We start from the raw sequence: 26,904 nt of genomic DNA, 5'->3' as shown, positions 1-26,904 counted from the left end.
CTTGAAGCTCTGGGATGGTCTTCCAGATCCCAACCCTACCCTTTTACTCCATCCCTGTGGCTCTTAAGGGGGAGGAATGATGTCTCTCTGCCAAATAGAGACTCTCAAAATAGCACAGGAATTTGATCTGGCGATCTGGGGGAATTGTCAGGGATCATGAGTGACCTCCCCTCTTCACTGTTGCTCAAGCTCCCTGAATACCAGGAATCGAAAGGTAAAACTCAACCAGTGGAGTTTGATCAGCATCCAACACAGTCCAGGTGACAGTAAGGGGGAAGCAGAAGGGTAACTAGGACCCTCTGGGTGAAAACTACCATTCTAGAATTGCCAAAGTCCCCTTTGCTATTTCAATGTTCTCCCCTCCCCTCTCCCTGCTCTTTTAAAACACCCATAGAGGTGCTCAGAGTGAGTGGAAAGTTTCAGGGTCAGGGAGTGCCTCTCCCCTCCCCCACTTTCCATTGTCTAAAATCAGCCTCAGCTGTTCCTCAATTTTTTTCTTTGCTGGTGATGTCAGTCCATCAAAGTATCTCACCCTGTGTTCTCCCAGGAGAACAATGATGGGGTGGAGGAAGCTGGAAAGACCATATTAGGAACAAGAGGTGGAGCCATGAGCAGAAATAAAGGTTCAAGTCTGGGGAACTCCTAGACACTCTGTCAGCAGCCCCTCCTTTCTTGCCCTAGTCTCCAATTCTCCAGTGTTCACAGGTGAGCTCACCAACGGCCACTGCTCATGATGGAGGCCATCAAGAAAAAGATGCAGATGCTGAAGTTGGACAAGGAGAATGCTCTGGATCGGGCAGAGCAAGCTGAAGCTGAGCAAAAGCAGGCAGAAGAAAGAAGTAAACAGGTAGGCCCTGGCATTGATCTCTCTCACCTGCTGCTGAACAAGACTGTGAGATGAAAGAGAGTTTGCATGGGAAAGGCAGTGACCACTGGTGCCAACTTGTTCTTTGGGTGGGAGGGACTCTTTCCCCAGCCTCACTGGATGGGCAGAGGACATCTAGGGTATCTGCCTCAGACTGCCTGTGTGACCTTGGGAAAGTCAGAGGCCCCTTCTGAGCTACAGTATGTTTGCTAGATTTAAGTGGGAGTAGATCATGTTTTAGAAAAACCCCTGATTTCTAAAAGAAAAGGTGAGAGCTTGGTATGCAAGCTCTTTTCCCTTAAATGGAGTCGCAGGCATCTACACCCTGAGATATTTAAAATCCCAGGGTCTTAGATGAAAGACCAGCATGGCTTGGTCATCATCTTAGGATCAGATACCGTAGGGTCACAGGCCAGGGACATAGTATAACTCCTGGGGCAGTTGACTAGAAGTGACTGGGGAGAAAGTGTGTCTCTCTCGGGATGGTAACATAGAGGCTGGACAGGGGTCTGTCAGAGCTCAAGAGCCCAGGGTCTGAGCCTGCACTGTTGTGTATGTATGTCTTGTGTGTGACTCTTGGGGCTTATATAGCTGGAAGATGAGCTGGCAGCCATGCAGAAGAAGCTGAAAGGGACAGAAGATGAGCTGGACAAGTACTCTGAAGCTTTGAAGGATGCCCAGGAGAAGCTGGAGCTGGCAGAGAAGAAGGCAGCTGATGTGAGTATTGGAAAGATGGGGGATGGGTTTAATCTATACACACAGACCTCCATGTTAACATGACTAAATTCCAAACACATTCAGACATATACATACTTGTGGATTCACAGAACACAGACATAGATGCCCACATACATTTTTGCATATAGCCACATGCTGACCCTTGTAATGGCATATATTTTCTTTCTTAAAGATATGTAGAAGTCTGATTTGTGTCTCACTCCCAACCCAGGAATTTAATTATCTTTCCCAGGACCTGGACAAAGGGAGGGGACTCCAAGTCCAAACTGCTATCACTTATCCCACCTCCTCCCCTAGGCCACATTCTTAGCTTTTGTGTCCAAGGCTTGACACGTAGATATGTGTATTAATAGGGAAACTCTCATCTCTCAACTCCCCAGCAAAGCCAGTTCAGATTTCACAATGGGACAAAGGAGGTCACATTGACCCTGGCCCTATATGGGTTTATTTATCTTGGCAAATGTGGGCATCTGCCCTCATGCCACGGAGATGCCATAGTAAGCACTGCTCATAGGGCAGCAGGGAGGATCTTAGAATGATAGACTATAATAGAAATAAGAAGGAATCTTAGAGGGTAAATGTATCACCACCAGACCTTACTCTGTGACCTTGACTAAACTACCCAGCTTCTGTGGGGCTGAATTTTCCCATTTGAAAATGAAATTCTCTTTTCTGCTTCATGCTATTCCATAATCACCTACTTTCCTTCATCTTCAACCTTGAAGTTCACCACAAAGATAAATGAGAGACCACATAGGGAAGACTTTTGGAAGAAAATTAACATAGGAGTCTTAACAGCAACAAAAGAATGTCCTGGTATTGATGGAAATACAGTCAATTCTCAGTACTGAGTTAATAGGAAAATTGGAGCATATTTTTTAAAACTGCATTTGGTTTTGGAAAATAGCTAAAGAGACAGAGTGGGCCATTCACAAATGTTTTTGGATCCTCCCATTTGGCCTCTTTGCTGTTAGGTTTCTGAGCTCCTCTTTGGCTTTCCACCACTTTCTGTGGCCCAGGGAAGTGATAAGCGTTGTTGACTATATTATGCTAGAGATCAGAGACACAAAGTGGATCATACACATTATATATATTCATAGTTTCCAAAAGTTCAGGCCACTGCAAACTACTAATTCTTCCTTCCTGAAAAACTGCAAAAAACATTGGTTACCCCCAGGGCTTTGGGCAGGTGCTTCATGGTCTGCTGGAGTTGCCTAACCTAGATTCCAGGTATAGATGGATAGATCTCTCTGGTTCCAATAAACAGGCATGGAGATAGACGTTTTCACAAACTGCTGCAATGTCAGGTTAATAACAGTTTTGTGAGATGTTGGGTAACAACTCTCTGGGAAAGTCCTTAGGTTGAAACAGCTAGTATGTGGACTTAAGGAGGTGCTTCCAGGAGCAATGAAAAGAACAAGTCTAACCTGAGATCTTGGGAGAAAGAGAATGACATAGAAGCTCCAGACAATATACCAATATCATTGGGAAGATAAAGGAGTTTCATGGGGATAAATTCTGTCTGTCCTAAGCTGCGTGTGTGTGTATTAGGACACACACACACACGCACACACACACACACACACACAGTCATCTCCCACCTAGACTATTTAGTATACTCATTTGAAAGAAGCTTCTCATATTTATATAGGAATCCAGCAAAAACCATTTAAATATATAATGTGTGGGTGAAAAATGCATTCAACTTCTCTCCCCCTTGTTACCTTTTCCAACAAGTCGATAAGCACCCTCACAGATATGTAGGAGAACAAGAATAGAAGCGGCCGGTTGTGGGCAGGAGGCAAAAATCTGTTAGCTCTGGTTAAGGTGGAAGCAGGAAGAAAGCTTTCCTCAAAGCTGGGGTCAGCAAACTACTACCTGTGGGGTAAATCTTGCCACAGCCTGGTTTTGTACAAAGTTTTATTGGGACATAGCCATGCCCATTCAGTTACATATTGTGTACTGGCTTTCTCCCTACAATGGAGTAGTTGCCACACCAATATTGACTATCTGGCCCTTTACAGAAAAAGTTTGCTGACTCCTGCCTCAAAGGGTCAAAGAAGGAAAGTGGGATGTTTATAGGAATACAGAAAAGCATTGAATAAGGAGGAGGCAACAAGGTTTAAAGGAGAGAGCAAGAGACAGAGTCATCAGCAACATAATATACACATCTTTGGGGGGAGGGTGCTCTGTCCAGTACAAAGGCAGTTCACCACTCAGCTTCTGCCCTTGAGATTAATAAACAAGTAAACAGAGCATATTACTTTGATGTAGATACAAGGGGAAGAGAGGGGGCAGGGAGTTAATAACCACATGTTTACATAGGGACTTCTGGTTATCTGAGAAGCCTTTCTGGAAAGCGTAGGATTTGCTAGGACTGTTTGAACAAAGAAAGGGCAAGGTTATGGCAAAGTCAGTCCAAACTTCATTTTTTTACTCCCTGAGTTTGTCTAAAGGCCTTTTTTTAAATAATTGTGGCAGAATATACACAACATAAAATTTGCCGTTTTAACCATTTTTACATGTATACTTCAGTGGCAGTAAGAACATTCACATTTTTGTGCAACTATATCTAAGGTCCTTTCAGTCTGAGATGAAATCAGAAGCTGTTCAGGGTAAAACAAAAGGAAAGAGGAGGGTAATGGGTAGGACATAGAGTCATAACACCCTTTTTTAAGGACAGGAGGTGGAAGGGATGGGGGAGGAGGGACAGGGATGGAGATATACACCTGTTGATATGTTGTTGTATTGTTGGTCACCAGGAAAACAATAGCACTGGGCCCCTCGCTGCCCATCCGTCATGCTTTTTTAAAGGCTATCAGGAGTCAATCCACCTGTTTCCCTGGATCAAGAGAAGATTATCTGTTCAAATCTACCAGCCTCAGGAATGCAGTGGTGTTCTCAACACCCCTTTGGTGTGTCTAAGATGAGGCCAGTCTGCTTCTTCACTAGGGCAAGTGGGTGCAATAGTGCCCCCTGCCGATCAACACCCAGATGACAGTCTCATTTCTGCTTCCATAGTCCCTCTGATCAGGCTTCCCCAAAGACAGTTTGAAAAATTCTTAAGCCATTAGGGTAAAGTTTACTGAGGCTTTGAACCCTGCTTTTCCTTCCTGATTCTTGGGGGGAAAAAATCAAAGTGTGCAGGTTACTCTACCAAGCACATTACTTATTGTCTGAATTGTGTCCTCTGAATAGTCTCAGTGCTTAGTATTTCTAAAAGGAGATAAGAAGACACAGCCTCCAGAGGAAGTGTCCTCAGAACCAGGCATTGAGGGCAGCATCTGTCTTGCCTACCAATCTTCCAGGGTTTAGGATTCTTAATTCTAAATTCTGTCCCACACCCTAATTCTCTAGGGGGAAAGAGAGTTGCACCAGTGGAGAGATTTATTACTATTACTTACTGGGAAGGTGGAAGGAATACAAAGACATAAAAGGGAAGATAATAAAATTCTCGAGTCTCTTTACTACTGTGCTTCCAAAACTCCTGCATGGCAATGCCTGTAGGGACAGTTTCTAACTCATAAATAGCTCCTTGGGGTACCTGGTCACAGAAGTGGCAGTGAAATTGGTGAAAGTTATAACACAGAATGGAGGCTCTGTTCCACAGTATAGTTTTCCAGGCACTCATCTTGCTGTTGCTTCAAGCATCTGGTAACAGCAGTCTGTAATAGAAGATTCCTTCCTGATAAAATGGGGGCATAAGATATCTTCCTCACCTACAAAAGGAATTATAAGCGATGATTAATTACCTAGTCCTGAATCATTCCAGGTTTGGAGGGGTTGGTAGGTTGCTTAATCACTACTGCATACTGACTCTCAGAAGTAACAGGAAAAGACCAGTATTCTAAGTAGAACACTTAAGTTCATAACTGATGCCAAATAGAATGAGAACTTTGCCAACCTGCCCATCTCTTCACCCCCATAATCCCCTTTATTGACTTTCAGGAGATGGGAGAGAACCTACCTGAGCAGACTGTGAGAGGAGGCCGCAGAGTGGGGTTCTCTTGAAGATGAGGCCCAGAACGTCTAGGCTTTTCTTACTACCTGGTTTTGGAGACTGTGCGGGGTGGGTGGAAGCAGAGGCTTGTAGGATGTTTATCTTGTGGAGAGGACACCGGGTACCCTATCGGGTAGGTGGTGGCGAGTCAGCATTGGGAGGGTGAGGGGTCAACTGCGGGAGTGTAAGGGCAGCACACTACTTGTAGGCCAACCATTGTGGCAGCCTGCCTGGCCCGAGAGCCTAGACTAGACGCGCCTTCTGGTTACCATGGTAACACTGCCTCTTCCCAACCCCGCCCCCCTTTACTGACCCAAGGGAAGGCCGGGAGCGGTCGCCTAGGGCGACGGGGAGGCCCCGCCCCTCGCTCCCCGCCGCGGGTCTCCCTCCAGTGGACTGCCTTCCCGCCTGCCTGGCGGTGGGAGGGCGCGGCTGCCGTGGCGTCACATCCGGGCGGGTGGGTGAGTTCCGGTATTTCAGGGCGGAGCAGGCGGAAGTAGGGGTGAGAGGCGGCTGCAACGCCGAGCGGAGGAGGCAGGAACCCGAGCGTGAGCAACAGCAGGGTGGGCACCATGGCCGGGACCACCACCATCGAGGCGGTGAAGCGCAAGATCCAGGTTCTGCAGCAGCAGGCCGATGATGCAGAGGAGAGGGCCGAGCGCCTCCAGCGGGAAGTGGAGGGAGAAAGGCGGGCCCGGGAACAGGTACGAGAGGGCGAGGCGCGTGAGGGAGGGGCAGGCGCTGGAATAGCTGGGACCCCGGAGTGGGCCCCTTTTTTTGCGGTGGAGCACAGCCCTCAGGGAGCCGGCAGACTCAGAGATGAAGTTGAAGTCTGGAGGATGGGTGGGGCTTAGCTTCGTTTGGACATCAAGCGGGCTAGTGGGGAATGGGTGCTTGGCCGAGCAGGCTTGACCTTTGAAGGATTGAGCCTCCCGGGATCTGGGGAGTGGTTTTCCTCCTCCTCTTTTCTCCCAGCCCATTCATTCAGTCCCTCGAGCCGGGCGCGGCCGGGGGAGGGGCTCAGCGTCCTCTCCCTCCCCCACTTCCCCATGAACTGTGTGTTGGGGGGAACTTTGCTCTCGTTTGAGGTTTCCGGCCCAAGGGGTAAGAGTAGGTGGGTGCATCTCTGGTCTGGGAGGGGCAGGGTCGAACTTAGTGTGAAAAGGTGGGGGTTGGGGGGTGGGAACCACCGGAAAGCCCCCGGCCTGGCCTGCTGGCAGCTTTTCCGCTCCCTCCTCCTGCTCAGGAAATGAGGCAGCAGTCGACTGAGAGGAAGCGCGGTGCCCTCCCTTGAGGGGGTTGAGGCCACAGCACCGCCTCCCGTCCTCCGGCTGGGGCCCTTTCCTATTACGGGGAGCCTTTGCAACTGCAAAACCCACTCTCCATCCACGTGAAGCTGCGGGGAGGAGATGGTACTTGTCACTCCTTATGTTAGTGCAAATATAGGAGGCAACAAAACTTGTCTGGCTCTACCCGTGATGACCTGGAAAGCAGAAACTTTCTGCCAGATTCAGGCCTTTACTGCTGAAGTGTGATCACTGCAAGCTGAACCAGTTAAGAACACTACTTCCAAGCCGAGCTGATAAGCGAGTGTATCTGGCAGAGAATCGGCTGGAGTGCCAATTTCTGTCAAGGTTTCTGGTTGACCAGACAGTATAGTTGATAGAGACAGAATAATGAGTTCCGAGGGGACTCTGGTGATGTTACTCTGCTACTTTCCTAATTTTCATCCACCATTTTTTTTTTAAGTTCAATAAATGTTTGTTCAACTGAAAGTTGGAACATCAAATGTTGATGGAATGAATGGTGATTCTTGAAACTGCTTTCTGTTTAGAAGGTCTAGGGTGTAGTGTAGTGGGTGGAGCTGATTTAAGTTGAGGCTTTGGTTTTGGAGGCTCTTCACGCTGGAGAGGAAAGTAACTGTTGCTAAAATTTGAAAACCTAATGAAAGAACTCTTGTGGTTTATTGGTATTCTGTGTTGTTCTTTCCTTTGGTAAGGTTTTTTGGTTTTTGTTTTTTTCCTTTTTGGCTGCTCCTCTGGGGAGTGGCTGAGAATTATGTTTTTTGGGGAAAGGGGTGTGGCGGCTGCCCCTTAAAGGTTGTTAGAATACTCATTTCTTTTTACAGCTAGGCATGGAAATACTGGAAGCTTGTCTTCCTCAATCACCTTTTTCTGTCTGGATTTTTCCTCTGTTCATTATGCTAGTAACTTCTAATTATCAATTCATGTGAGATGGACTGGCTGGGTGACTCTTTATGACTAGTGACACTTTCTCATCTCCTTTGTCCTGGAGACCAGATCCCCTTAAAGGGGAAGACAGAAGATGGCTGAAGGAACTAGCCATGTGTTCAGCTGCAGAGTCTTGGGCTCAACATTTAAGTGTGTGTGCATCCTAGAAATAGTTCTAGGGTAGATGATAATCACATTTGCCCCCACACCCACCAGGATTTGGTAATTTTCCTTGCAGGAAAATATGGTTCCCTTTTTTCCCACCCTTGCTGACTCTGGGGTGATGGGCAGCAGAATGAGCAACTTCAGATGTTTCTTGAGCTACTCCCTCCGGGCGTGTAGATTTGCTTACTGAGCTGAGGTCTAGTGAGGAAGACCTCAGATGGGGAAGTAGGATGATAGTTAAATATTGATGAAACCAGTATCTTGTACTCCCCAGCTTGAGGGAGCCTAATCTTTTGACTTTCTGTTCTAGTGAGCTTTGAACCCCTCCTGAGGAGGAGACACCTGGGGGGGAGGGAGGGGGTGCATGGGCTACCTGTCCTCTTAGGGCATTCTGGAATGTGGGTTTTGCAGGCTCCTCCCTCCTCTGAAGGTGGAAGCTCAGTACTCTCTGATGGTATCCCATGCTGTTAGTGGGATTGCCGCTTAATTATTTTTCTGGTTGCTTTGTGTGAACCAGCTTCCTTGTTGTGAAGCTGGATGAGTCCCAAGCTGAGACTGGAGTTGTTCTGGGATCCATCTTTTCTTTTCTGCTTTTAACCTGGAGACTGACCTTTTATAATATAGCACCTTGTCAAATCTACTTCCGATTTTGGAATCTCCTTTACACTTCTTGCTAAACTTTAACAGATGGCAACATGATATTTAAATGCAGTCTTTTTCCTTATCTATTTTTTGTGGTGGTAAAAATATACAGAACATAAAGTTTTACCATTTCGACCATTTTTAAGTGTATAGTTCACTTTATCTATTTTTAATACCTCTCTCCTAACTCCCCTTGGTATTTCTCTCTTTTTTTTTTCTGATCTAAAAAATTTAGGAATACTATTGAGAGAATGAGTGAACTTTAAACAGCAGTTTCGATTCTGGCCTTACTCCCAAATTCCTGTTTTCTTGAGGGGCTTAAGATGTCTGACTATTGTGTGGCTCTCTCCTATTTGTGGGGTCTGGAGGACCAAGCAACACATTTTATCACCTTTCTTTGGTTTAGATTTGCTTTCCTGCTGATTACCTTCTCTTCCCTTCACACTAGAGCACACAGTCTTAGGGGAGAGGCAAATAGCCCTTTGCGCTGAGTGCCTGCCTTAGGCTCCGCCTTTGTTTACTCTGGGGCAGATAGCTCTACTCCCTTCCTACCAACTTGCCTCCCCTTTGGTGAAATTTAAAGTCCCCAAGGACACAGTATCTCCCTGGGTAGATACATTTGTGAACACAGGGAACTGGAGCGGTCCTTTACTCGCAGGGCTCAGGCCTAACTTTTACAGTACTGCTTTCCTTTGACTTTCATCTCTGGCTTTTTCTAAAAAGAGAAACCCCAGAGTGGCAGAATGCCAGATATAGGCTAATCCCCTTCTGTCATTTGCCCTGTGTTGTTTGTCGTATGGTCACCCCCACCCCCACCCCCTTGGGATCTTTGCTTCCCAGGCAGTGGAGAATCCTTATTAGCTGAAGGAAGAACCTCAGAGCGTATCCTCCAAGCTGGGCAGAGGTGGGTGGGCTGAAAGATCAAAACTACATCTGGGCCTCCTGAACCTAGGATGATTAGAATAGCATAAAGCTAAATGTTTCCCATTCTGGTTTACAAGTCAAACTCAATCTCTTGGTTCCTCTTGATTGACCTGAAAGGGACAATTGTGCATAGGTTCTGGCTTGAAGGAAAAGTCAAGTGTCTTCTGTTATTCTTTTAAACATAGTAACAGATCTTGATTCTGGAAGCTTCTGTTTCATTATAAAGAGAACCGATCCTCTGTGGGAGGAGAAAAAAGAGAACAGTGACTGACCTTCCCTCCTCCCCCACCACAGGGTCTCTGAAGCTTTTGCAGGAATCCCATGGTGGATTCTGCCTTTGACACAGGCTCCGTCGATGTGCGCATGCTCTTGGTCACCAAAATGTGTTTTCTCCACCTCCCTTTTCAGCCTTGCGAAGAATCCTATTGTAAATGCTGATTTGTGGGAGAAACTGCCTGAGCCAGCTTGTTGTCATGGAAACTGTACACCCCCACCCCCATAGCCTGTTATCTTCTACTCCATTTGGGTAGCTACTGGTGAGATGGATGGGGACTTAGATTTCATGAGCTTCCTCCAAATCTGGTTCCATTCTTCGTTTTTTTTAGTTCTAGGCATCTGAAGGGGGAGGTGGGTGGGGTAAATCATTGTACAGACAGTGTTCCATAGTTCTTGCCTGATAGCCTAACTTGTTCTCGTAATCTTGACCTGTCGGCCTTTTTGAGCTTGTGAGGTGAAATGTGTGTTGTCCTAGGGGACATCTGTTTTCCTGGAAGAGACAGGACTGGAGAATACTTGTCTTTGTGGTATTTTGAATAGTACAGTTAGAGACACAGGTTTCTTAGTAATTTTAACTTATGTAGACTTCTCAATTTTCTTTTCCTGTAGGTCAGTGGTTATATAGCCCCAGCGCCCTAGTCCCTTGAACCTTCCATGTTTATATTTGGAAATTTTTGTGCCAAATAACCTGATTCTTAACAGGAGTCTTTGGGGCTATAACCCTCCCCATAGGGGCTGGTGGCCCAGATAATTTCTATAGCTCCCCCCACCCCTGACTGCCAGGAGGAAATCAGGGTAATAGAATTCAGGCACGATCTGGGCTGTAGAAGAGAGATCATGTTTACCAACCACTTGGATAAGCATCTGAACTGGGTAGCTTAAATTCTTGTATGGTTGTGGGCACTCAGCCTACTTGCCACCGGTAAAGGTGTGGGGAGGGGACAAGCAGTCATAGGAAGGAGGCTTTTCCATCAGTAAAATTCATCCACACGCAGGCTGCCTCCTTTCCTTGTTTCTCATTCCATTGCCAATGAGGAGACATGAGATTACTTGGACTCTAGCCTGTGCTTTATTGTGGAGTGGAGGCCAGGGAGAGGACTGTCAATAAGCTGTACTGGAGGGAGAGGCTAAGAGATGACTAGAGGAATAGAAAGGAGTCACAATTCAGAAATTTGGAGGTGGGATGGTGGGCATAGAGGAAACCACCTATTCTGCCCCGTTTTTTGTTTTTCGTTTTTTTTTTGTAATGTCATCAAAGCAGATAACTTTAGCCAGAAGTTCCTTGTTGTCAACTTTAAAAAGATGGGGGTTGGGGAGCAAGTTTCGGGCGTGGGCAGTAGGTATCCCAATGTTTCATCCTTTTGCTTTCTGATCTGGAAGGTTATTCTGGAAAACATTCTCTTGCCTAGTCATCCTCCTGGTATATTAGGGTAAGGTGATAAGAGGGTTAACAACTTGAGTTAAGCAACAAATTAATAGATAATCCAGGATTCCCTCTTTAGGAAACCTTGTGTATTTATTTTTCCACTTTATGAGACACTTATAAGAAAGTTGCTGAAGAGTGAGGCACACCTCTAAGCCAGAGCCCAGGCAAGGAACCCTTCACTGGCTACCTTCCGGACACTAGTAGTTCAGGAATTTGAACTGAGTCCAGAAAGGGGGTGGTACTAACTGACACTGGGCTGGGCAAGGAACTGAGTTTTAAAACACTCTTCCTGTGAAACATATGGGAGTTTCTTGATGGGAAAGGGAGGAAATATATATATATATTCATATCTGCTAGATCTTACATGCATCTGAGCTAAGACAGGTTCTAGCAAGACTCTGGCTTCCTCGTGGTAGTCAACCCCAATCTTACTGTCATAGTTCTGCTTCTTTTCACCATACCCCTGCTTCGTTTTCCCATTCTTTCATTCAAACACAGGCTGAGGCTGAGGTGGCCTCCTTGAACCGTCGGATCCAGCTGGTTGAAGAGGAGCTGGACCGCGCTCAGGAGCGCCTGGCCACTGCCCTGCAAAAGCTGGAGGAAGCTGAGAAAGCTGCTGATGAGAGTGAGAGGTGTGTAGAGGGGCTTGATAAGGTGTGGACTTCAAAAGTTCATAATGGCTGTGATGAAGATTTCCTCATAGACCTATTTTTAAAAACAGTAACCTATCTTACAGGATCCTATTCCTTCTGTTCTGCATATTCTCTCCGCTTGAAGACAGAGTAGGGATTACTTAGACCCTGTCACCCTTTTGTAATGGGCGCTACTCTATAAATTGACCTAATGATCCTTAAATGGGGTCACCACGACAGCCTCCACTTAGTGAATCATGAACTCATTTGTGAGATTAGTCCTCCGGAAGCAGTGGTTCTCCAAGTGAAATCCCAGACCAGCAGCACCTGGGAACTTGATAGAAATTCAGATTCTCAGCTCCTACCCTTGATGTATGAATCAGAGACTGTAGCGGTGGAGCCCAGCAATCAGTGTTTTAATAAGCTCTCTCAACCCTAGCTGCACTATTAGAATCATGGGAGTGAGAGGTGGGGATCATTGACAAGTTTAAAAATAGCAGAATGCTGAATCCCACCCCAGATCAATTAGAATCCATTACGAGAGGGCATTGATGTTTTTGAAGTTCCTCTGATAATTTTAATGTGTGCCCAGGGTTGAGAGCCGCACTTCTTGAATCAAATCACAACCCATCTTTGTTGAAAATAGCCAATTGGCTCCTTGCCACGTGTAAGTTAAGCTAGAACAAAGGTGTGTGATGGCTTGCGTGGGATCAAACTAAGGCTTTTCAGAATCAGAAATGCCCTATTGGGAGTACATTAACACAGTGCAGCTGTGAAAATGAATATGACAGCTATGTGTATGCTGTTACAGAGTAGTGTCCAAATTATAGAAAGTGAGGAAAACAAATTGCAGAATGGTGCAGTAGGTGATTCCTTTGGAGTGTGGGCAAGTGGGGATGAGTTTTTTTTGTTTTGTTTTGTTTTGTTTTTTTACAGTTTTTCTATATAAAACACATTTCTGGAAGGATTGTGAAGTAAGAGATTGCCTCTGATGGGCAGGACAAGAAGTGGGGAGACTCTTTTTGGTTTATGCTCTTAGACTCTACACTTGAATATTTCTCGATAAGTGTGTGTTATTGTAAGAAAAGGTTTTAAACAGCAATTAAACTAAGGTGGAGGGAATGCTATGGGAATTCTTTTTAAGTGGTAAGCAGGGAGGAATGGGCTTTAAACTGCTTAGTTCTGGGTCCCTTGGAGTGGAGCTGATGACAGACTCCTGAGAGTGCTACATTTGTCCTTACTGTTTCTGGCAGAGGTATGAAGGTTATTGAAAACCGAGCCTTAAAAGATGAAGAAAAGATGGAACTTCAGGAAATCCAACTCAAAGAAGCTAAGCACATCGCAGAAGAGGCAGATAGGAAATATGAAGAGGTAAGACACCTTTCATTTGTCCCTCTCTCCTCAGTGACCCCAGGTCTCTGAAAAGAATTGTGAGCAGGAAATGGCTCCATCTTTGCTGCACTGAGCTGTACCTGGGTCTTCTCCCGTAGGTGGCTCGTAAGTTGGTGATTATTGAAGGGGACTTGGAGCGCACAGAGGAACGAGCTGAGCTGGCAGAGTCGTGAGTATCTTGCTCCCCAAATCTTGCTGTACCATTCTGTCCCTTCCCCTTTGGCTTGGGCACTAATGTGAATAGACTAGCATTCCTTGAACCTTGTTAAACAGGGCCTAGAGAGTGGGCGTCATCTATAGTGCTTTTTTAGGCCCTAAGAATGGCTTGGGGCTTTTCTTACTCTCTTGATTAGTGACAGGTGAACAATGAGGCTTCCTTATTTTTTGTAGGGAGAGTTTGCCAGTTGAGGAAAAATAAAAACTAACAGATGTTGCACTGTTAACTGGAAGGCCCTACTGGTCTCCTTCCACCCAGGGTCTGTTTCTCCTTGGGGCATTGAAGTAGCTGTACTGACTTAAGATCTGTCTGTGTTTTTACCACTTTGCCAATCTGGGAACTTTAGGGCAAGGGCAGATACAAACTGCTCCCGTGTTGGCACCTTCTGGGCCTTGTATAACAAAGTCAGTGCTGTCGCATATATATTTGTGCTTCTCTCTCCCAGACATGACATATCATGATCATGGTGGTGTTCTCTTCTCATTTTTTGAATTTTTTTTTTTTCATTTTGCTGCTTGTTTTCTTGCTGTGTTCCTTTTTGACCTTTCTCCCTCCCCACAACCTGGCTTGTGCGATCCCCGTGACTATCACTAACAGCCGTTGCCGAGAGATGGATGAGCAGATCAGACTGATGGACCAGAACCTGAAGTGTCTGAGTGCTGCTGAAGAAAAGGTACTAACCATTAAACCCACAGAGACGTTATATGGATGGTGTGGTTTTGTTTGGTTTTGTTTTTGTTTTGCAGCTGCCTCCCCTCCACTGGTTGATTTGTTCAGTGCTTTCTCATCTCTTCATGGAGTGCTCCATTCTCTTCCACCTACTTGGCATCTTTCATCTCTTCTTTCCTAGTTGCTTCACTGCCTCTCCACAGGGTCTCTCCTTCCCTTGGGTGATTTGGGGGTCAATTTGGGTTGGGCATCCGTTCCTACCTCCACCCCAGGTAGCAGTTATCACTTATTCCTGGTAGTGATTTCTTTCAAGTGTTTTCTTTATTAGTATCCAAACATGCTGAGTCCCAGCCCAGGAGGGTCCAGCTCCTGACATGTTCTGTGGTAGAGGGAGGAGGGTTGATGCTTGCTCAGATTATCTGGGAACTTCTCTTTTCCCCAGTATGCCTTCCAACTCTCTACATATAGGTTCAATTCATGTCTGTGTATCTCTCTCCCTTTTTTTTTGTTCTCTTCTTCCCCTTTCCTCTCCTGCGGTATTTAAAATATTCACAGTAAGTGTTCTGAGCTGGAGGAGGAGCTGAAGAATGTCACCAACAACCTCAAGTCTCTTGAGGCTCAGGCGGAGAAGGTAGGGGCTGGTTTGTGAAAGTGACAGGCTTTGGGGCCTGGCCCCAGCCCTGCCCTTGGTGAAAGACTGGAGAAACCCATTCCTTATATAATCCAGTGAGAAGTATCCTCTTCCTACCCACCTACCCTCTATCCCGATTCTGGGTTTAATGCTAATTCCTGTGCGCTTTGATTGCTTCGGTCAAAATAATTTCATGGTCTCAGAGGCTTGGGCTCATGTTCTCCTCAGGCTGATACTGCTGTGCTGAATGGTAGTAATCATGGGTCCTAATAGGTTTTCTATCATCAGATCTGAGACCTAATGAGCAAGCAAGACAAATGACTTGTCTTTACTGTCATGTAGGACTGTTTTAGCCTTGTGGCCTTGGGGTGTCGCTATACCTACTCATTAAGCAGGAGGAAGGAAAAATAGCTCCCTGGGTTGATCTAAACAAGATCAAAGCTTAGGTCTACTTGAGAAATAAAGGTCCTGGAGGATTCTAATCTGAGGGTGTCGTGGCTCTAAGGACATTGATTTGTGAATTTTAAGGACCTGTTGGTCAGAAATGGGCCTTGCTCTTTCTCATGGACCATTCAGTACATTAAATCCAAGAGAATATTCGATGTAAGATTAAATGTGTGTGGGGGGGTATTGTCTGTGTGAGTAATTTCTACTCTGAAATTTTTATTCTACTTCTCTTACAGTACTCTCAAAAAGAAGACAAATATGAGGAAGAGATCAAGATTCTTACTGATAAACTCAAGGAGGTAAGCTGAAGAGATTATCGGGAAAGACCGAAAACATTTAGAGGTATATAAGGCATTAATGTAGACTTAGACTAGCTGGCTTTGGTTCTGAAAGTTATAGGAGTAGAAGGTGGAAGAAATAGAGATCTTTCTCTTGTTTGTCTTGTTCATCTCTGATTGTGACTGGTTTCATATTTCCCCCAGGCAGAGACCCGTGCTGAGTTTGCTGAGAGATCGGTAGCCAAGCTGGAAAAGACAATTGATGATTTGGAAGGTATGGAGCCTGGGAGAGGGATTAAATAAAGAATAGAGGGGAAGACCTTGCCCACTGATGGTTAACATCGTTCTCTGCACACCCAGGAGAGTTGGTAGTGACTTGGCATGTATCCTGTGCCCTGTCCTGTGCCACAGCTAGGTGAAGTGGGTCAAACTCTAGAATTTGATTTTTACATTTAATCTTTTCCTTTAATAAGACTTTACCTAATATTCTGGAATTTACATTCTTCCCGTGGAGGAGACTGGTAGTGGCTGCATTTACCTCCAATTTAGTAGTCTTAAATCTTTGTTCTCTGGATTAAAATGGTAGCCATAGTTTTAGAAGGCAACAAGAATGTGTGTCACACCTTGGCTACTTTTGGCAATCCTATTCACCACTCAAGTTGTGGGAGACCTCTCCAAGAGACACCGCTGTGGAATAACCACACCTCAGAGCTGACCAATGCCAGGGGCCTTCTAAATACTTCCTGTCCCCACAATTTGGCAACTCCCTTCACCCGAACAAGGGAAAATGTACTTTGCTCTGAGAACTCTGACATATGATCTTTTGATATGTTCTGGGTGGCAAGATAGTCTTACTTTGGGAGAGTTTGGAGAGGCAACCTGTAGAACAAAGGGGCCACGAATACTGGTCACGCTTGGTAGGTAGAGAAGTGTCTGAACATGAATGTGTACTTTCTCCATTTTCTATTTTTGTTAAATTAAACATTACCACTGCCAGGAATTGGGTTAACTGAGTGAGAGTGGTGGTATCCTCTTGAGTGCCTTTGGTAATAGGAATTTCTACTGATGACTGTGCCCAGGTTCTCAACCCTTGCTGCAATTGATTAGAGGTGTCAAGAAGTCCACTTGTCCTGGGGGACAGTGGATCTGAAAATGGCCAGTCATGGCTGCCAGTATAGATGTTCTCCTAACTGTGGTATTAGACCCACAGTCACACTTTCCCTAATTTCTAATGATTCCCTCTCTTCATCTGCTTCTGATACCTTTCACTCTATCCCCTCGTTCCTCATTGTGGTTCCTGTGCCTGTCCAGATGAGCTCTATGCCCAGAAACTGAAGTACAAGGCCATTAGCGAGGAGCTGGACCACGCCCTCAATGACATGACCTCTATGTAACTATCTGACAGCAGAGTGGGGCTGGGACTTTGGCTCGTGGGTGGGTGGGGGTACAGGCTATGCATAGTGTGCTTTGGTGTTGTCCTTTGGAAACTAGAATCTCTACCCTTATCTTTAAAACATTGGTGCTGGTTACTTGTTGGCAAAGCTGGGGAGGCATTTAATCTTAGATCAGTGGTAGAACTCGATCTACATGTAATTTTTATACTTTTTATTCATATAGTCCCTTCATTATGACATCATGATTTTTCTGTTTGTTTCTCAAATTTAGTCTTCTCAGAAGGGACACTGCTACAGGTAGAATCATGTCATCATATGACTAAGGATATAGGGCCCAGAGAGCCAATGACTTGGGCCCTAACATCACATAACGAAATACAGACCTCCTGGGTGTATTTGCTTTGCGCCCTGATGTTAAAGTTCAGGGGAAGCACCCATGATTGGAAATATCAAATTCACCAAAGAGTTGAGCTGAGTCCCAGAGCAAGCCAGGTAGTAAAAAGCACCAGAAAGAGTTGTTGGGGACTTTGTCTGTTTGCTGTGGATCCTTGATCCTTGATGCTAATCTACCTCTTTGTATCTTTCCCACTAACCCTGAAAAGAAGCCAAATGACTCAGGCTGTATGTAGTGTCTGGCTCTCTTTTCCCATTCCTACTGTCTCCTCTTCCTTTTTTTCCTCTTCCTTTCTCCCAAATTGCTGTGTAGATCGGTGCTAATCCTTCTTACCTAGAGTCTCCTTACTTTTTCATACAGATAACTATCACCGTTTCTGCTCTGTTCTGGATCTGCCCCACTCTCGCTCTGGATTCCATTTGGGTCGGCCTGGCTGGTCCCCAAGGCATTAGGATGTTGGGGGGGAACACAAAGCAACTTATGTACTCTCTTCCACTCCCAACCCCAAATTAAAATGTTAAGCCACTGGAAGCCTTATGCCACCCTGCATTCGTGTCATTCACAAAGCTGCTGCTGTCCCTAAGAAGGAGCCTTGGGGGTGTGATACGGGGAACAGCTATTGTAAGCTTTCTCTTCTCTGACTAATGTAATCAAAGCCACTTTTGTGTGTGTCTATTTTTTCTTGACATTTGAACTCAACTGATCTGAGTCTATCAAAGTGGTGAACTAGTATAGAGGTTCTTTAGAATAGGAGCTTTAGTCTTACACTCAGGCTAAATGAGATCATCTAGGTCCTTTACTTCCAGGTTCTTAAATCATCCTGCCTAGGATATTTCCATCCTCTCCTCAGTTTCTCCTCGTTTGATATGGTCAGGTTGACAGATCATTGAAATGCCTCCCAATACATATTCTCTACCCTTTTACCGTGGTTCAAATGGTTCATCCTCAGAATACCCAGTGGACCCGAATATATTACCATGAAAATTGACTAATTACATCATCCTAAGTCAGAAAAATACATAATAGATAGAATTTTCAATAGTTGTGTATTTTATTCTTTATTTCTTACGTATTTGAGGCTTACTACCATTTGCTTGCTAGTGTGTCTAGTGGCTAGAAGACAAGTGATAAAAGATAAACTAAAATAATCAATCGTGCATATTTTAAATAAAGTACACAAAGTCTTAATGATTTATTAAAATACATAAATATGGTAAATTTCTTCTAGTAAAATTGTTTCTGGTTTATATTATGGAATTACATATCAACATTTCAGAAATGTCTATTCGAATTTACACAGCAGAGATGGTTCAAACTGGGTAGTATAGCTGTCAATTGTCCTTATCTAAGCACATAAGTGTTGTTCACTGAGTACTTCAGTTCCTCAGCAAAATATATATTTAAAACTTGCTTTTCTTTTAAACAGATTCAGCCAGGTAGAGAGGTTTTCCCGCTAGGGTCTCATCGAATTCAGGTTTCTTTCTGGCCATACCATTTCTTCCTGCCACACAGCCTTTGAGGTTAAGGTACAAATTCATTTATTTTAGCTGATGCTTACTGGTCTCTTCTAGGCACAGGGTATTAAGGTGAGGACGGAAGTAATCAAGGATGGAGGCACCATCCCTACTCTCAGGTTTCTCAGAATCTAGTAGGAGAGAGAACATATATATATATATATAGCTAAAGATAATATGTGCTAAGTGCCACAAATCATAAATAAGGTGTTGTGGGAGTTCAGAGGGGGAAAGAGAGAGATTCCAGTGGGGATGATTAGGAAAGATTTGTGAAAGGAGGCATGTAATAGGTACTTAATAAACAGGTTAAAACTTGCCTCTTGATTTTTATTGGGTTCCAAAAGATTGGATTTTTGACCAGCAGAGTTTGGTTGAAGGATAGTGGATATTGAGTATTTTGATCAAAAAGAAGCAAAAGAATAATAGAGAGGGATGGGAAAGACACAATAGCTGTAAAGGTACACTTAGAGTAGGGGACAGGTGTGTGCTGAAATCAGGCTGGGGAGTTTTAATTTTGTAGGCGATGGGGATGCCACAGGAGATTTTGGACAAGGATATGTTCTGGTCTGAGTAGCATATAAGATAAGAGTTGATTTGGCAGCGGAGTTAAGACTATATCGTAAAGAGAGCAGATTATCAACGTGATCCATTACAATGATGATTCCCAAATTTCAGTCATTTCACCATTACTTGGTGGCTTTTGCCATATTCACATGTTGCCTACAGTATTGTTTAATTCAAATTTACTCTTGTTTTCAAATTTGTTTTATTTTTACTCTACACCATTTTAATTTGAAATCAAAGGTTTGAAGTGTGCTAGTGTTTTTTCCTAATGCACATTAAAATAATATAGTGAATGGATTTTTTTAAAGTTCAGAAATGTTTACTGCCTGAAATCTTCTCACATACCACTAGAAGTGACTCTGTCACACTTTGGAAAATACTGGGTTAGGTTATTGCAGTTTTCCCAGAGATAATAATCTGAACTAGAGTAGTGGTAGTAGAGAGATGGTGCTGGGATGGGCATTATGCAGGGCCTGGCTGCTAAATGTGAAGGGGAAAAGTTGAGGATGGTTAGTTTTGAGCCTAGGAAAACGGTGGTATTAAAGGCGTAGGGAGATCACGTGGTCTTGGTTTGGGGAGGCGGGGGAAGGTAAAGCAGGATATAAACCTGAAAAACTGGCAGATATCCTGTTGAAAACAAAATCCTGGGGTTTCAGGGGGAGAGGTTGATATAAGAGAGATTTGGGAATCCATAAGGGTGGCAGGCAGTTTAGGCCATGGAAGTAAATTAGAACCCTAAAAGACAATCACAAATGTAAACAGAAGAATTAAGCAACGAAGAAAATCTGCGTAGAGGAGGAAGCCAAATGGAACTGGTTGGAGAGAGAGAAGGAGAATGAGTAGCTTTGAGTCTTTAAAAAAGTTCCGGGCTGGATGATTTCCAATGGTTCTCAGCTTCAACAGGTTAAAAAGGAAGATAACTGAAGACAGGACATTGTTACTGATATTTTATTAATTTGAGGGTATATTTTGAGCATTAAGATCAAGGAGAGAAGCCATATTTCAAGGAACAGAAGAGTGAATTGGTGGAAGAAAACTAAAAGCAAGAAGTATAGCCTAGAGCAATGCTATCCAACAGAACTTTTGGCAGTGGTGTCCAATACAGTAGCCACTAGCCATGTGTGGCTGTTGAGCACTCAAAACGTGGCTAGTGTGACTGGCGAGCTAAAATTCTAATTTTATTTACTTGTAGTTCATCTGAAGTTAACAAGCCACATGTAGCTAGTGGCTACTGCATTGTGTAGTGCAATTCTAGGTATGTTGGTATTTGTGCAGAGCAGCATGGAGATTCTTTTTTTTTGTTTGTTTTTGTTTTTTTAAAGATTTTATTTTTTCCTTTTTCTCCCCAAAGCCCCCTGGTACATAGTTGTATATTCTTCGTTGTGGGTCCTTCTAGTTGTGGCATGTGGGACGCTGCCTCAGCGTGGTTTGATGAGCAGTGCCATGTCCGTGCCCAGGATTCGAACCAACGAAACACTGGGCTGCCTGCAGCGGAGCGCGCGAACTTAACCACTTGGCCACGGGGCCAGCCCCAGCATGGAGATTCTTAGAAAGGAAAGTAGGAGAGAATGGAGAGAGATTAGGAGAAAAGTGAGCTACTTCTGATAGCTCCTGTCTTTCCCCATGGGCATAACTGTCGCGAGCAAGGATAGAGACCAATAAGACAGGGTAAAAGTGAAATCTGAAATACTTGTGTCATGCTAAATTTACACTTTCATTTAATGCTCTGTATCCTTGCAGAAGCCATCCTATGTTACTTGAGCCTGGCCTAGCTATGGGGATGGGGTCAAGCATCATTGGTACTCTTAAGAGCAAAGCACTTGACCATTTAACTTTTTCCTCTTCATTTCTAAGAAAGAACCATAGGCTGATGTGTTAGAGTCTATTCTTCCCTTCCTCGTTACCATTTTAGGGATGAGGAACAAAACGTGGCTGGGCCCCAAGTTGCCGATAGGTGGAACTGGCCTGTATGTTGGCCAGCCTTATCTTAGCCCCGCTCAATCCCTTCCTTTCAGATAGCATTGGTTGAATATTCCCAAGCCTTAACATCAGGGGGAAGTTTAAAAAAAAGCAAAATCTATTTTTCTACCTCATTCCTTGAACTTTGAGGCTTCAAAGCTGATACAGTTCTCTACTGCAGGCCCCCTCCCCTCGCTTTTCCTATTACAGGATGAAATTGACCTGATTCTGACCACTGAAGCCTAAGGATGTCTAGCATCCATGGGACTGTTCCCTAATTAATTGGGCATGGCTAAGAGGAACATCAGACCAAATGGATTCTCTGACTTGCCTTTTTTGTTTATTTTGCTATTATCAGGGAACCAAGAGCTTTAATGAGCTGGTATCTGATCCTGAATTTTTAGTCACTAGAGATAGCCGAGTTAAAAACCTTACTTACTAAGTTCAAGGTGAGAGAACAACTGCGTTTATCTTTCTGTCCTCATGCAGTTCTTAAGGAACTGTGTGTTCTGGGATTTAATCAGGCAATAAAATGCCCCCACTTCTTCTCTGTCTCTATTTCTTCTCTAAATGGAACAAAACCCTCATTGACCAGGCTGTTTTGAGGGATAAGATCCTGATAACACCTGTCTTTCCCAAGACAGGAGTTGGGAGTCACACTAACTTGGATATAGATGCTACCGAAGAGCCAGGCTGCAAATGGAATCTATGTGTAATGTAACACCACTGAAAGTTTAAGAAATGAGAGTTCAACACAAATTTGAATGCCTGCTATTTGTCCTGGATGCCCCAGTGAATAAGACAGGTCCAATACCAGGCCTCCTGGAGCTTATAGACTATTATAGTGTTTCTCAACAGTGGCCTTTTGTCACTTAGGCCAGGACAATTCTGGGATGTACAGAACAATCCTACTTATTGCTGTCTCTTGCCCAGTAAATATCTGTAGGGCCCTCTAGTTATTGTGACAGTTAAAATCTGCCCTGACACATGTCCAAATTCCCCTCTGGGGGGAGAGGAGGTGCAGTATTGCTCATATTGAGAACCACTGGTTTAATTGGAAGAGCAATTTTAAAAGTTTGCTCTAATTTTTCCCCTTAATACGACTATTATTTTTGCTCATTCCCTCCTAGGATCTTCCTATACATGTGCCCTTTCTGTTTTGATAGTGTTCATAAAGTGGCAAGTATTACTGGGACCATACTGGTCCCATGTTCTTGGTGGAACTGGCGAAAACCTCAGCCAAGAAGGCAAGGTGCCTGAGCAATGCCCACAGTCAGCCCATAGATAAAACTGGTTTTAAGGCAGTAAAGTATCTTTTTCATGTTGAGGTCCTGAGACCATTTTGAAACAGACTATAAAACATAGGAAGAAACTTATTTGTGAACTTCAGAGGCTGATATAAGAAGTAGACCAGGAAGGTCTGTCCCCAGATTTCCATTACCCCTGTGCTGGTCAAAGGGATTTGGATTCTATATACCTCCTCTTTAAGGTGTGCTCCAAGTAGAAAATCCAGATAAAGCCAAGGGATTTGAGCACTTTACCTATATCAGGGGTGTTTTTAATTATAAGAAAAAGCTTAACAGTCACTTAAATAAATAAGAGATTTTTCTCACAAATAACAAGTCTAGATTTGAGCAACTGTGGCCTGATGTAGTTGGGCTTTCTGTGATTCTCTTAGCCCTTTTATCTTAAAGTTGAAATATGCAACTCTAGTCATCACATTTATGTTCAAGGCAAGAGAAAAAGCTAAAGTTTTCCCAGAAGTCCCCAACAGACTACCTCCTACATCTCATTGGCCAGAACTGGATATCATGATCACCCCTAGCTGCAAGAGAGGCTGGAAAAACAACAGGATAATCTTGATTGGCTCGTACCAATAATTCACCTTCCCTGGGGCTGGACACACTGTTGACAGTAACAGATCTGGGGTTCTTTTAGAAAAGGTGAAGTTGGGTTTTTATTCGATAGGCCACTGTGATGGTTTTTCACCCAACACCTTTAGCAAAAAGCATTAGAAGGTATAGGGATATTTATCCCAAATCTGTTATTCACAATGCTTTATTGAATGCTTTACAGACAAACATTGAACTGTTCACTTTGGTTCCTTTCAAACCCTAGTTATTGTAAATGTGTTTCTTATAAGCCAGCTGTATCCCTTCCTTTGCCCTGTTTCACTTGTCTCAGTTTTTCAACCCAGAGAATAAATACTGTGAAGGAGATATTTTTTGTCCCTCAAAATGTTGTCCTTCCAATTTGTCAGTCTGAATTTTTTATTTTATTTCTCTGTTGGTCTTTCCACCAACTGACTGACTCTTACTACGGCCCTCTGTCTGAATTCTCCTTGCATCCATCCTACCTTAACAGATGCATATTATGTATACCAGCTAGTTGAAAGTCTCAAAATTTACTTCTGGCACTCTACTAACCTTCCCTTTTTCTCTTTCTCTTCCTCTTTTTCCTCTCCTCTTGTTTTCTCTCCTCTCCTTTGCTGCTGCAGAGCGTCTCTACAGCCAACTTGAGCGAAACCGCCTGCTTTCTAATGAGCTGAAGCTAACGCTGCATGATCTGTGTGACTGATGGGCAGGGCTCACTGATGCCCATTAAACCGAGCTTACTGCTCAACACCACTGACCTGGACCCCAGCAAAAAGCTGATGTTTTTAAAAGTTACTATTTTGCCCTAAGCAAATTGCTTTTTAATAGGGGCAGTTAGAATATTGTTGACTTCCTTACAGCACTGTAAAGTGGGAACAGTTAATACTGCATTTCTGTCCCTTCTCGAGAAATGATGAGGGATTAAGGGAGGGGCCTGAGAGATTATAGTGAGAAGATCTGGGAGAGTTTTCTATTTTCCAGCCTTATTCGCTGCTCTTTCACTTGTGCACTGACTGTAGGATGTGTTCCATTGCGAGGATGTTTTCTAACAATAAAAGGACTGACCTGAGAAGATGTTGTAACTGCTTCATCTGCAGGCCCAGGGATGGGCCCTTCTGACTGGGTGGGAAAAGGGAAGGGAAAGACAAGGGTGTGGGATATAAATAGGTCTGTGTTGCCATCACCTTCTCTGAGTTGAAGATTTGAGTGTTTTCTCCAATTCCCTAGAGCAGTCAGAGTAGTTTGCTTGCTGGCCAGATTAGATTCTCCTTGATATTCAGCTGCTGGCTTTCTTCCTGACGTTTTCCCTCTTACTGCTTTTTCCTGGTTTTATGTTTAATTGTAAGTAACTCTGTAACAGGCTACTTCTGGACAACAGCTCTGCAAAAGTCTTATTGAGGGTTTCACTCAATGAAGTATTCTTGGCTTTGTTTTCTTTAAAGATTCTTTGACTTGTCTGTGGGGTTTCTTTTATTTATCCCACCAATTATTCCTTTCCTCTCTACTCTTTGGGGAAAGCCTATAGTGCATGAGGGTCCTTCAGTACTCTTTTCAAGTTGAGATTCTGATGTTTTTACTGGTAGAAATCTGCCCATTCTTGTTCTCAGGGGTCAGACCCCAGTGAGTCATTTCAAGTAGGTATTGTCCTGTGGGCAAAGCCTAGAAGAGTAAATGGCTGATGTTGAAGGCCACCTCCTTCAGTGACTGAAAGCTAAAAGCTTTGGTTGGGTGGGGTGGAAGAGGAAATGACTGATAAGGTCTCCAACTCCCTCCCCGAGAAATACAGCAACACCTGCAACTTTAGTAGCCAAGCCAGAGGCCCTGCAAAACCGAGGGGTGCAATAGCTTACTTCTGTGGCTGAGAAGGCAGCTGCTTATTAGTCTGCAGCTTCCTTGCAACAGGAACAATTCTCAGACTTAATGGGTAGACCTTGAAATTGACTTCCAGGTTTTGTAACCTCTCTCCTTTACCCCCATTAGATAAACTGAAATGCACCAAAGAGGAGCACCTCTGTACACAAAGGATGCTGGACCAGACTCTGCTTGACCTGAATGAGATGTAGAGCACCCCAGTCCTGCCCTGCCGCTGCTCCTCCCTCTCACCCTGACTCCGCCTCAGGCCAGCCTGCCCGAAGCTGACCTTTAAACTGAGGGCTGATCTTTAACTGGAAGGCTGCTTTCTCCTTTCTCCGCCTCTCCCACCCCCACCCCTGTGTCTTTTTCACCAAACTGTCTCTGCCTCTTCCCAGACATTCCAGTTGGGCTAGAGGCTGAGCACCTTTGGGAACAACATTTAAGGGAATGTGAGCACAATGCAAAGTGTCTCTCAAAGCATGTTGTGATGTACACATTTTGTAATTACCTTTTTTGTTGTTATTGATGTAGCAACCATTTGTAAAACATTCCAAATAATTCCACAGCTCCGAAGCAGCGGTCTAATCCCTTTCTCCCTTTTGGAAGGTAACTTTTTAGCTTAATGCATATTGCCGTCTCCATAGAGGAAGGAAAGAGGTATGGGCCTGCCTTACTGAGAGCCAGACAGAGCCCAGAAAAAGACTCCACTATGGGAAACCTCATCACTCTGTACAAAGTACCAGCCAAACCAGAAAGGTGATTCCAGGAGGAGTTAGCAAAAAAAAAAAAAAAAAAGTGCTGTTCAGGTTTTCAGCTTTAAGGTATCTTTGGGCAATTTTATTTTTATTTTTTTCATCAGAAGTGACCAAACAAATTAAGATGGTGAGACCTCTCTGAGACCAAATCCTTGTCCCATCTCTTCTCCCTTCCCAACTGCTCACAGAATTGATCATGTGTCCCTTATGTTGAGGTGACCACTTATTTGCTCCCCTGCATTCTTGAAAGAAAGGAAGGAAAATTATGTTTTTGCCACTGATTTAGCCATATGAAACTCATCTCATCACCCTATTGTGGGTCTGAAGCTGCTGTCTCTAAAAGTGCCATCTCATTGTGCTTCGTATCAGTTAGTGCTGGAGAAATCTTGAATAGCTTATGTACAAAACTTTTAAAATTTTATATTATTTTGAAACATTGCTTCTTTGGGGTTGGGGCACACTGGCTACCCCATTTGGCTGTGAGAGCTCTCTATAGTCTGTGGGCCAGCAGTGTGCTGATCTTTTGAAGTTTTTTTCCCTACCCAATCCTCCCTTTTTGGTGAGGTTTCTGTGAGGTCTATTAGGTGTGCATCCTGCAGCTTATTGGCTTAAAATGTACTCTCCTTTGGTGTGGTCTCTTTGGGGGCCAATTGGGAGAAAGAAACCAATAGTGCAACTGTTTTGATACTGAAAATTGACAAGTGTCTTTTTGAAATAAAGAACCAGTCCCTCCAACCCTCAGACCTACTTGACTTTTATTTACTAATCCACATGTGTTTTCTCCACAGGAACTATATGAGGTCTGGGTTAAAAATCAGGTCTTTGTGGGTGGTAGCAGTAGGATTTAATGTAGAGCACACACTTTGAAGCAGACCAAAACTAAGTTCCGAATTCAGCTCTGAGGTTCCTAGTTGTATGTCCTGATATAAATCTTTTAGTTACATCATCTGTAAAATAAGGATAATATGTATTATTAGGGTAAACATGAAGATTAGCAATAATATTTATGCACCGGGCCTTTTATAAGTTAATTTAGCACTGGCATCTTCAGGGTGAGCTATAC

General features: G+C 44.1%; 1 protein-coding gene across 16 annotated transcripts; it reads left to right on the top strand.

Annotated features, from left to right (window-relative positions):
• The first annotated feature begins 535 nt into the window (after positions 1-535).
• Positions 536-26,576, top strand: TPM3 (tropomyosin 3). 16 transcript variants are annotated; one of them, XM_070497367.1, is made up of 10 exons: positions 536-847; positions 1,457-1,582; positions 11,766-11,899; positions 13,153-13,270; positions 13,390-13,460; positions 14,733-14,808; positions 15,492-15,554; positions 15,738-15,807; positions 16,845-16,923; positions 17,682-17,984. In XM_070497367.1, the coding sequence occupies exons 1-10, from the start codon at positions 731-733 to the stop codon at positions 17,683-17,685; spliced, it is 858 nt and encodes a 285-aa protein (XP_070353468.1). In that variant the 5' UTR covers positions 536-730; the 3' UTR covers positions 17,686-17,984. The 16 variants fall into 16 exon arrangements, with proteins under 16 accessions (XP_070353468.1, XP_014720408.1, XP_014720401.1 ...); XM_014864915.3 differs by lacking the exons at positions 14,733-14,808; positions 17,682-17,984 and adding exons at positions 14,106-14,181; positions 25,213-26,576 and having other exon boundaries at positions 610-847; XM_070497366.1 differs by lacking the exon at positions 17,682-17,984 and adding an exon at positions 25,213-26,576 and having other exon boundaries at positions 638-847.
• Positions 26,577-26,904: the final 328 nt, after the last annotated feature.

Source organism: Equus asinus, chromosome 25 (assembly GCF_041296235.1).
Source record: "Equus asinus isolate D_3611 breed Donkey chromosome 25, EquAss-T2T_v2, whole genome shotgun sequence".
In the NCBI taxonomy this organism is placed as follows: Eukaryota; Metazoa; Chordata; class Mammalia; order Perissodactyla; family Equidae; genus Equus; species Equus asinus.
The sequence above is the reverse complement of the archived record's forward strand: the minus strand, read 5'-3'. Positions and strand labels throughout refer to the sequence as shown.